This window comes from Panonychus citri, unplaced genomic scaffold, assembly GCF_014898815.1.
Source record: "Panonychus citri isolate SS breed McGregor unplaced genomic scaffold, ASM1489881v1 Contig00125, whole genome shotgun sequence".
Taxonomy (NCBI): Eukaryota; Metazoa; Arthropoda; class Arachnida; order Trombidiformes; family Tetranychidae; genus Panonychus; species Panonychus citri.
Genome location: NW_026515530.1, coordinates 362474 through 372842, shown reverse-complemented (window position 1 = coordinate 372842; position 10369 = coordinate 362474). Strand labels below are relative to the sequence as shown.

Genomic DNA, 10369 nt, shown 5'->3' with positions numbered 1-10369 from the left:
AATCAGTCTTCAACCTAAGGATGGATTGAACACTAATCACTACAAAAGAGAAGCAAAAATAATCGTAAAATGTCAGAAAAGAAAAAGAACAAAAAAAAATCGAAACTAAACACAAATGAACTTTCCAATTAGAAAATTACTTTGATTTTCGTCTTTTAATTGTGATTAATTGAAATGATGATCTTCTAAAATTTTGTTTTTCTCTTTTTTTAACTTTTTTTGTGATAAAATTAAATTGAACAAATTAAATAATTTTTGTTATCCGAGATTTTCTTTCTTCTTCGCCAACAGATGGAAGCAGAATCGATTTTCCTTATCGATGAATAGCATTTGTCTATTTCCACTGAATTATTTGTGAGAATATCCTGGAGCCGCCATCTTGATTTCGGCTTATTTTTATTTCGTGAAATTTTTGTTTACATTAATTATTTTTTAATTGTTTCTAATTTAATTTGGTTGATTCGTTTTCTTTTTCAATTATGGCTCAACAGCAGTTTATGCTTAAATGGAATAACCATTTATCCAATTTAAGTGAAGTTTTCAATAATATGCTTGTCTCTGAAAATCTTGTCGATGTTACTATTGCTTGTGAAGGAGCTTCACTTAAAGCTCATAAGATGATCTTATCCGCTTGCAGTCCATTTTTCCAGAGTCTTTTCATGACTAATCCATGTAAACATCCAATTGTTATATTGAAAGATGTTCGTTTTATTGATCTTAAAGCCATCATTGACTTTATGTATAGTGGTGAGGTTAACGTTTCACAGGATCAATTGACATCCCTTCTTAAAGCTGCGGAAACTTTGAAAGTTAAAGGCTTAGCTGAAGTAACCGAGAAACAAGCTCGAAATCAACAACCAATAACTAACTCATCAATCTATCATCAGAATAGACCGAAACGCCGTCATCGCCATGGAAATATTTGTAAAACGAAAGATTCTTCCTGCCAAACAAGTGAATCGGAAGAAGAAGGTGGTACTGTTAAAAGGTTTCACGCTTCTCGTCTTGGAACTCAACGGGAAAAAGAGCGTCAATTACTTCAACAACAGCGAAATAATCAGCAACTTGAGATACAAGTGAATTCACAATCTCAACAACAACAACAGTCTCAACAGCGGGAACATGAGATTACTACTGAAAATCAAGCACCACCGACAGAAGCACAAGAATTGGAGGGAGAAGCAAAAATTATAGGAGTTGAAGTGGATGCAGCTACTCAAGAGCAACTTGCCGCTGCCGAGTCGATACAGCAAATGGATCCCTCCAGAATTTTGGAACAATCAATTGCTACAGCATCGGTTGTTTTAAGTGAAGATGCAGCTAATTTAATTGTAGCCTCTGATGTTCACGATGTTGCAGAAACAGCAATCAAACAGGTTTCCCTTTATGAAGAGGGAATTCAAATTACACCAGAAGATTCTGGACAATTTAGCTTATCAACGACCCAAACAATAACGACAACTTCAACATCATCTACTGTTTCTCATCAAGGTAAAACTCATTAGCTTATCATCATATTCAATTCTCTTGTTACTCTTTGATTACAAGAATATTTATAATATTTAACTTTGATTTTGTTTCTTCATTTACTTTTAGGTCGACGATTAATGATGAGTGATACACATAAAACTTGTCTCAAGGATTTTCTAGACAAACCGATATCCCAATTTGACGTAATTATTGACGATTGGAAGAAAAGTATTGTATGGCAGTATTTCGGTGGTCTTGTCTATAAAAATCCCGAAAATGGTACAGTCTCCGTGGTTGATAATGAGAGGCATTATTGTTTAAAATGTATCATCGATTGTCAAGAAAGGAATCCTGATGAAATCTTTGAAAGATGTAGCATTTGTTTCTTATCAACTGGAACCGCTACTGGTAATCATAAGAATCATCTTCGTCATCGCCATGCAGTTCTCGATGAATCTGTAACCACATCATCAACACCCACTGGTTCATCGTCCAAATCATCGGGAATACGACAAAGTTCATCAAAAGCTGCACGAAAACGATCAACCAAAGTTATCTCAATATCACTAGACAATTATACTTGAGAATTGATTGTCCATAACGAAAAGGACAACCAGCAAGAACCAACCACAAAACAGCTAAATCAACTGCGACAATTAATTATATACTTCAAGATCTCTATCTCTCTTTGCTTTACTCATTTTCACACACAAACACAATTCACTTACAGGGTAAAGTACATTAGGACAAACAAACAAAATCGACGCTTTTTTCATAATTACCAGAATTCGAATATTAATTATCCAACAGAAAAAGAATACAATTTATTTTCTCCTCTTCCAACTTACTAAACAGTGTACCAACCAGATTTTCGAGGTGAAAACAAATTGCCTTTAAAGTGATTAATAATTAACTTATTACTCGAGTTAATTGCTAATTATCAATTGTTTACAGAGAGCAGATTAGTTATTATTAATCACTTTTGATTGTCAACACTTTTCATCCCATTAATAGGCTTTTCCTCATTCTCATCTTAATACAAACCATCATTTAACTATATTAACATCATCATTACCACTAATCATCTTCAACTTTAATTGTAACTGTATTTAAAATGAAGCACTCACCTAAATGAATATTAATTGCAGTTAAACCCAACAATTAAGTGAGACAATTAAGAAAAATAATTCCCCCATCAATTAAATTTGAAAGAGAAAAAAAAAGAAACAAAATGATTAAGAATATATTTCCATAGGTTTTTGTTGATTTACCATCAGTGATTTAACTACTGAATACAACAATTATTAAAACTCTTAATTGTAATTAAAATGAAAAACTTTTTTAGCAATTAAAAATCACCAATATTCAGAAAAACAAACAAAAAAAAACTGTTCACTAAATTTGAAGGATTTTCGGGTTAACAATTAACTAATTTACTGGAAAATGAAACTTGGAAACAATTCAAGGATGCGATGGAAATTAATTGTTGACAATTAACTTCAATTCTAATTGTTTAATTAAACCAAAAAGTAACATGAACCTTTTGATGATCACAGTAATCAAAAGTTATCGTTTAAATTTAATTGTGAACAATTTAATTGCAACTATTGATCAATCAAATGAAGCAAATTGTTTATTCACCTTTAATTGTTTACTTTTGAGATTTTATTTTAGTGATTTAATTGTAACTTTTAATCACAAACAAACAAATGATCAACAAGTTGATTAACTGGAAAAGTAAACAATTAAATACTAGAAAATGCAAAACAATCAATTTTATTATTAATTTTTTGATGAATCAAGTGACTTTTTCAGCTATTGACAAGGTCATTGTGATTAACGACAATTAATTAATTGTAACAATCAAATATCAGTCCAAAGGTTATTCAATTTTGATTAATCAAAATCAATGAACTTAATCCTAACCAGGATTAAGCAAGGGATTAAATAAACTCGCTAGAATTAAATTAAATTATTTACATCATGATTAGAGATGAAAACATGACAAAAAAAAAAGGAAATCAATTTAATCACAATTAGTTTAATCAGTTATAACCAGACAACAATTAATCAACCAACTAAAAGTTAATCTGATCCATTGATTAAAAGGTAAACTCATTGTTGAGGTTAACCGTTGGCTCTTGACCTTGTTGATTAAAAATAATCAGTTAATCAGTAGTTAATCATGTAAATAAATCACTTGAACAACTAGAATTGTAATTGATTAATCACAGTTAATCTCAATAATCAAATTAAATTAAAATGAAATGAGAGAGAGTGAGAGTTAATTAAAATGATCTAGAGTAACATTCACTTTCAATTGTAACATAGACATGCTCTTAACCAGTTAATTTGATTATATTATTATTATATTTAATCATCATCATCAAGTTAATCATCATCACTATTAACTAAATCATTGTTAAACCCATCGACAATCAAGATTGTTTAAAACTAGTGGGAAACTTTTTCCCCAACAATTAAGCTAAAAACTTTCAAAGTTAATTCATTTTTTTTTTCATTCACGTTATTTGTTTACAATTTGATTTAACAATTTAGTTTAAATCATTTCTTTTATTACAATATTATCATTTGGTGCATACTGTTGATTATTAATTGTTAATTGTTAAGTCAATCACCAAGTGATACACCATTAAATCAGTTAAATTGTTACAATAATCATGGCTGAACCATTGAATCGTCGTTAATCATTAACTGTATTTAATTAGACTCTTAATTATGTCCTAATACCATTTCCGTACCTTAAATTTTGATTGTTTACCTGAATTAATTTACCTTGAATTAGAAATTGACAAAAAAACAATTTATATTAGTTAATTAATTGTCTTCTTAACAATCAAATCAATCTGATTGTATTTTGTTTGTTTGTGTTTATATGTGTTGATAACGATTCTCAATCTTCATCTTCATCCAACTTGTCAACCTTTAATTACAATTAACAAAACATTTATAATCAACTCACTCAACTGAGTTAACAGTTAATTTAATTTCAGTTTTTTAATCAACCACTTGATTCACAATTAACAATGAAAGAGGGCTACGATAATTCAGTTTATGATCATTCAACTGATCAATATAATTTAAGTGACGGTGATACAAATGGTAACAATTTAACCCTTTCAACTAATCACAATGAGAATCATCTTAATCACAATTACCATCAACACCTTAATGACTCTAATAACAATAATTGTAATCAAATTGTTTACCATCTTGACGAAAATCATTTAAATTGTTTATCAAATTACGATTCAAGTTCAGTAAAACTGGAATCACTTCCGTCTCATCATTAGACCCAAAAGGAGCGGTGATCGGTCTCAATGGTACAATCGATACACTTAATTGTTCAGAATCGATTTTAAATGTTTACGGTTCGACCAATGGATCAACGAATATCTGTCCTTGCAATAACAATCATCTAAATCACAATAAGAAAAGGACCTCGACCACATTGATTAATCTTCGACGAGGTTCCCGACAATTGGCCATCTCTTTTTGGTCATCATTTCGAGGTGTTTTCTATGCTTTCCTTTCATCGATATTTTTCTCGATCACAACAGCGATTGTTAAACATTTATCCACCATTCACCCTGGTGCTTTATCGTGTTTCCGTTTCCTGGGAATATTATTATTCTCAATTCCAATGGTCTCTGATTTAGGTACTAATGTTCTCGGTCCGTCTAACCTTAGAGTTTGGGTCTTGTTAAGAGGTATCGCTGGGGCCACTTCGCTTTACCTTCGTTATTGTGCTCTTCAATATCTTCCTCTGGCCAATGCGACAATTATCGTTCTCTCAATGCCCGTTTTCGTCTGTATCTTTGCCCGTCTCTTCCTCAAGGAACCTTGTGGTATCTTTCACGTTATCGCTCTTGCGGTCACTTTACTTGGAATTGCATTTACCGCTAAATTAAATGTTCTCTTTGGTTCAACCGATGCTGAAGCTGCAGATGCTGGAATCGATCGAAGGTCAGAACTTCTTGGCCTTGCAGCGGGTATGGGTGCGACACTCGTTGGATCTGCTTCCTATGTTGTGGTGCGAAAGGTCAAATCACTTCATCATTCAATTATTTTGTTCAATTTTGCTTGGGTCGCCATTTTGGAAACCTCTACAATCACCTATTTCCTTGATGGTTTTAAACTTCCCGATTGTGGTATTGGCCCTTGGTTACTGGTCATTCTGGCCATCGCCTCATTTTATGCTCAACTACTCTTGACCAAAGCCTTACAGTGTGAAGAGGCTGGACTGGTCAGTGTAACTCGAGCCTCGTCTGAAGTTTTCTTTGCCTTTATAACCCAAATATTTTTATTCCGACGAATGCCCGACATTTATTCAATCATTGGCGCTCTTCTGGTCACTACCGCCGTCCTTTTAACCAGCCTAAGGAAATACATTCTCACCTTGCCCCCTGACCATTTGGGTCGAAAGATATTTGCTTTTACCCTTAAATGACCATCAACAATTAAGCTTGACCACAGCAACATCTTCATCCTTGATCATCAAATGTTAACTGTTTTCATTTTATCAAATTAAAATCTCTAAATATTTTCCCCTTTACAAAACCATAATCAACAATCATCAATTAATTATCGTTTAAAGACAATGATTAACCTCTATGAGTATTAATCATAATCAGAAACACCAATTAAATCATATTAAATTGTAATTAATAATAAAATTGACACTTGAAAATAAAATTTAAAATTCAATTGATAACAAATTTGAAATCAATTGGGTTTCATTGTTAATCGTTACAATTTAATTAACTCAAATTGAAATTGATTGATAAATAAAAAGCTGAATAAATAAATTACAGTTAATTATTATTGATAATTAAATAATTAAGTTGCAGGTAACGATTTTGATTTCAATATAAATAAATGAAAAATCAAAACAATCACAACCAAGACAAAAGTAACAACAATTAAACCTTGAATTGTTGTAAAGACAGATCAATAGGACGAGACAATTAAGCTAATTTAGTTAAAACAATCAGCAAATTGTAGTTAATCACAATTAATCAGTAAAAAAACTGAACAAAATAAAAATGATTAAATTGATCACTTTAATTTTGATAACAATGGACAAGGTTATCCGGATGTGATACCAATGATCAAATTGACAATTTAAATTAAATCAAATCAAACTTTTTAAAACAATCAACGATAAACGATCACCACCAATTACATTAACAATTAACAATCAATTTAAAGTGAGACTCGTAGTTACATAAATAAAAAAAAACACTGACAACAAATTGAATAGCAATTTTATTACATATTACAATTAACTAATTTCAGAAACATTGATGACAATAATCAATAAATTGATTGGAAAACAAAATTCACACTTTAAACTTGAAAACAATCAAGGTTAATAATCAATAAATTGTCAGGCAACAACAACATTAGCCAGTTGATAGTTTCAACTTGAGATGTGAAATCAAAGTGAATATAAATTGTTAACAATTAGCTAAATTGTGATGTTAACAGATCGTTTCTATCCATCCTCATACCCTAACAATTATCCACCCAAATATAAACCACCAAAATCATTGATTAACAACAATCAAATCGTTTCATCAACAATTAACCGCTATGGTAACTTATTGGTTTCCAATCAACACCAGCAACAATTAACAATTGATACTAATTTAAAAGAGGAATCATCTTATCGGTTAATTGATTATCTCACTTGGACAATTTACTTTTCATCAGCCATTTCAGTAATCTCATTGATTGCAATCACACCTAATTACGTTATTGAAGCTGTAGCAATTAAGGAAGGACGAATTATAATTGCCGATGAATTTGTGGCTGAAGAAAATCAAAAACAAGAAGAAATCGATTATGAATCAATCAGATTGACCGGAGCAATTAGATCAGCAATCGTAACGGTAATTGTTACAATCGCAATGTTTTTATCTAGTTTACTAATTGTGATCGGTTGTCATTATAAAAGCTATTGCTTGACCTTTGTCCCTTGTGTCCTTTTACTGCTTCCCCTTGTGGCCATTACACTGGACATTTACTGGACATACTTGGCTTGGTTTAAAACGATTGCCCTAGTAATTAATTTAGTTAATTGTTCACTTGGTTACATCTTTTCGTGTACAATTAAACAACGAGAGTATAAAAGTTTAACCTCAATGTAAGTTTTGATCGTGTTTAATTGTTGTTGTAATTTAATCAATTATATTAGATGTCAAATTTTATGTCAACAATCAATAAATTGTTAGAGATTTAATTTCAATTGCATTTAGATTACTTAATTGTCAACTGATATTCATATAAAAGGTAAGATTAATTCATAAGGAAATTAATTTTTTTCACCAGGATATCCTTGGAATCCATTGGTAAATCTGGGTTTTAAAACAATTAACGGATATTTATGGTTAATTTGATTGGGGAAAAAAATTTAATGTCAATCATATCGATTACAATTTAACTCTTGCGCTGTTTACAATTTAGTTTTAACTACTATTACAAGATATTAGAGGATTAATTAATTAGTCACTCATTTGTGACATTGATTGTTGGTTTCAGATTAACTCTCAATTTAGTGCAATTATGTATCCAGTTGATAATTGTATGTGTGTGTGTATGTTTACACATCCAATTTGTTGTTGAAATTAAGGATAAATAAATATCTGAAATTAACACTTACAATTAGCAAAAAGTAAGTGTTGATATAAGTAATTATCCAATCTATGATTGAGATAAAATGAGTAATGTTTACACTTGATAATCAAGATGCTAATCGTTTAGATATTGATACAAAAAAATATCATAATAATAATAATTATGAAGCTTAAAAAAAGTTATTGATAAAAAAAAGGTAATGCAAAAATAGTTGGTGTTTTTGGCGAGGGAAAGGGAAGAAATAACAATTTCGAACGAAAAAAAAAGTTCTTTTCGAATCTATTTTCTGAAAGTTTTCTTGAGAACCCAACTTCCGATGGAAAGTCGTCTTTTAGATGAAGGCACTTTCTTTTTATCACTGTCATCTTTGGAGCAAACGGGAAGAGGTTTTCCAGTCTTCTCACTTTCAAGGCACATTTCGTAGAGTTCACTAGTTAGAAAACGTTTATAACTGTCATTTTTCATCAAATTATAAACCTAATTAAGAGAGAGAGAGAGAGAACAATTAGTGATTGTGGTTGGAATTTAACTTGGTTCTAATCTACCTGAGTTTGAGGAATATCAAAAAGCTCTTTAGTAGGTTTTTTCAGATTCCTAGCAACGGAATTCCTTGCATCCGCATCAACATTGACTGTATGTGAGCCATTGATTGTCAAAAATTGATCATAAATTGCTTTAGCCTCTTTTCGAGCCTAGAAAATGAGATAGGAAGAGGAAATATTAATAGTATGTCACCGATATAAATATAATTTTAATTGTTCTATAAAAAAAAGTGGTTAATCTGATTGTTACCTCGGTTTTTTTAATCATGGTCTTGTACTTTTCACAGGCTAACCAGAAAAGTATATTCTCATCACTAAACTCTCTGCTTAGGAACCTCTGTTAATTGTTGGGATTGAAAACAAAAGATGATTAGTATTCTTTTGACAATTTTAGGTTTTACACTAATTAGTGTTAATTGTTCTTACAGAGTAAATTTTGACTCCAATTGCATCGTTTAATAAATTATCAAAAGAATTGCCCCAAGATTTTACTCTTCCATAATTTTTGACACATTTCTCTTTCGGTGGTGATAATGTTTTTGTTTGTTCGGCAGCAACATGATAAACTTTTCTTCCTAAAGGCGAATCCAACATCTTATCAAATAAAGTTTGAAAGGAATAAAAGAAAATGAAAACGATCAGTAACTAATATTATTCAATTGAATTAGAACAGTTTGATTGGTTAATTTAATTGTACTTACTTTTGATGGAGAAGCTTCTGGCCAAACTTGAGTTAGATATTTATATGATTGAAATCTCGATTGATTTGTTGAACTAATTGTTGAATCAAATTGACGACTGCTAGTAAATGAAGAATCACCAATGTCAAAATCTTTGGCCGGGGTGTTAAGGTAACAATCAATATCTTCAATTGGATGATTATGATTTAGGTGAGCGAGATGATTATTTTGATGATGATGAGAAGGAGTCGATGAAGCTGATAAAAGGTATTGAAGATAAGGATGAATAACAGAGGAATTATTTGAATTATTATGTTGTAATTGTGATTGTGATTGTGGCGGTTGTTGTAGTTGTTGTGATGGTGGTGGTGGTTGAGGTTGAGTTTGTATTGGTGGTAATTGTTGTTGTTGTTGTTGAGATTGAGATTGCTGATGAACCTGTAAGGTTGGCTGAGTTTGTAATTGTTGTTGTTGTTCAGGACAAGATTGATTGGAAATTGGTTGAGCACATTGGCTAATTATCTGTTGTTGTTGAAGTTGTTGTGATTGTCCATTTGGTAGAGACAAAGTTTGTTGAAGTTGAACATGATCCTCATTATTGTTTTTACTGATCAAAGCAGAGACTCTTAACCTCTCCAAACGAGAATCCAAACCAAAATCATCACCATAATCAATTAAATTACAATAAATTGGTTCACTATTACTACTAATAGTAGTATTAATAATAGGATGAGAATTCATTTTATCTTCCTCTCTCTCTCTCTCTCTTTCCTCTCTCCCTCCTTTTACCAATCAGTTGTTGAAAGATGGGTTGATCCTCGGTAGAAATAAAAATTCACAAAGACAACCCTTTCTCCAAATGGCAAGGTGTCAATAGAACACAGTTCACAATCAAGAAGAACACCGACATTTAAATTGTTTACAATTAAATAATAAAAGAATAAGAAAAAAATTAACTAATTAATGAAAAGAAATAGTTGTCAGTTTGTGCTGAGAACATTTTTTTGTTTAGAAAAA

The 10369-nt window shown here is 31.0% G+C and overlaps 4 protein-coding genes across 4 annotated transcripts; 3 read left to right on the top strand and 1 right to left on the bottom strand.

Moving 5' to 3' along the window:
• Nucleotides 1–363: 363 nt before the first annotated feature.
• On the top strand, nt 364–2251 carry LOC128390657 (longitudinals lacking protein, isoforms H/M/V-like). Its single transcript, XM_053350409.1, has 2 exons — nt 364–1491; nt 1597–2251. Exons 1-2 carry the CDS (start codon nt 480–482, stop codon nt 2052–2054), a joined length of 1470 nt encoding a protein of 489 aa, XP_053206384.1. The 5' UTR covers nt 364–479; the 3' UTR covers nt 2055–2251.
• Nucleotides 2252–3191: 940 nt separating this feature from the next.
• LOC128390658 (solute carrier family 35 member G1-like) lies at nt 3192–6265 on the top strand. Its single transcript, XM_053350410.1, is given in 2 exon segments — nt 3192–4749; nt 4752–6265. Coding segments are annotated over 2 exon segments (1422 nt in total). The 5' UTR covers nt 3192–4517; the 3' UTR covers nt 5942–6265.
• A 367-nt stretch (nt 6266–6632) lies between these two features.
• On the top strand, nt 6633–7741 carry LOC128390661 (uncharacterized). Its single transcript, XM_053350414.1, has 2 exons — nt 6633–7385; nt 7451–7741. The coding sequence occupies exons 1-2, from the start codon at nt 6972–6974 to the stop codon at nt 7541–7543; spliced, it is 507 nt and encodes a 168-aa protein (XP_053206389.1). The 5' UTR covers nt 6633–6971; the 3' UTR covers nt 7544–7741.
• Nucleotides 7742–7887: 146 nt separating this feature from the next.
• LOC128390660 (myb-like protein P) lies at nt 7888–10347 on the bottom strand. Its single transcript, XM_053350413.1, has 5 exons — nt 9374–10347; nt 9099–9266; nt 8923–9009; nt 8676–8822; nt 7888–8607 (listed from the first exon to the last, which is right to left on the bottom strand). The coding sequence occupies exons 1-5, from the start codon at nt 10091–10093 to the stop codon at nt 8410–8412; spliced, it is 1320 nt and encodes a 439-aa protein (XP_053206388.1). The 5' UTR covers nt 10094–10347; the 3' UTR covers nt 7888–8409.
• Nucleotides 10348–10369: the final 22 nt, after the last annotated feature.

Excerpts from the sequence above, each read along its gene's own strand:
- LOC128390657 (XM_053350409.1), top strand. The coding sequence starts at position 480 with ATGGCTCAACAGCAGTTTATGCTTAAATGGAATAACCATTTATCCAAT. Across the intron at positions 1,492-1,596 it reads ATCTACTGTTTCTCATCAAG|GTCGACGATTAATGATGAGT; the intron begins GTAAAACTCATT and ends ATTTACTTTTAG.
- LOC128390661 (XM_053350414.1), top strand. The coding sequence starts at position 6,972 with ATGTTAACAGATCGTTTCTATCCATCCTCATACCCTAACAATTATCCA. Across the intron at positions 7,386-7,450 it reads TTAGATCAGCAATCGTAACG|CTATTGCTTGACCTTTGTCC; the intron begins GTAATTGTTACA and ends TCATTATAAAAG.
- LOC128390660 (XM_053350413.1), bottom strand. The coding sequence starts at position 10,093 with ATGAATTCTCATCCTATTATTAATACTACTATTAGTAGTAATAGTGAA. Across the intron at positions 8,823-8,922 it reads CCATGATTAAAAAAACCGAG|GCTCGAAAAGAGGCTAAAGC; the intron begins GTAACAATCAGA and ends CTCATTTTCTAG. Across the intron at positions 8,608-8,675 it reads TTGATATTCCTCAAACTCAG|GTTTATAATTTGATGAAAAA; the intron begins GTAGATTAGAAC and ends TCTCTTAATTAG.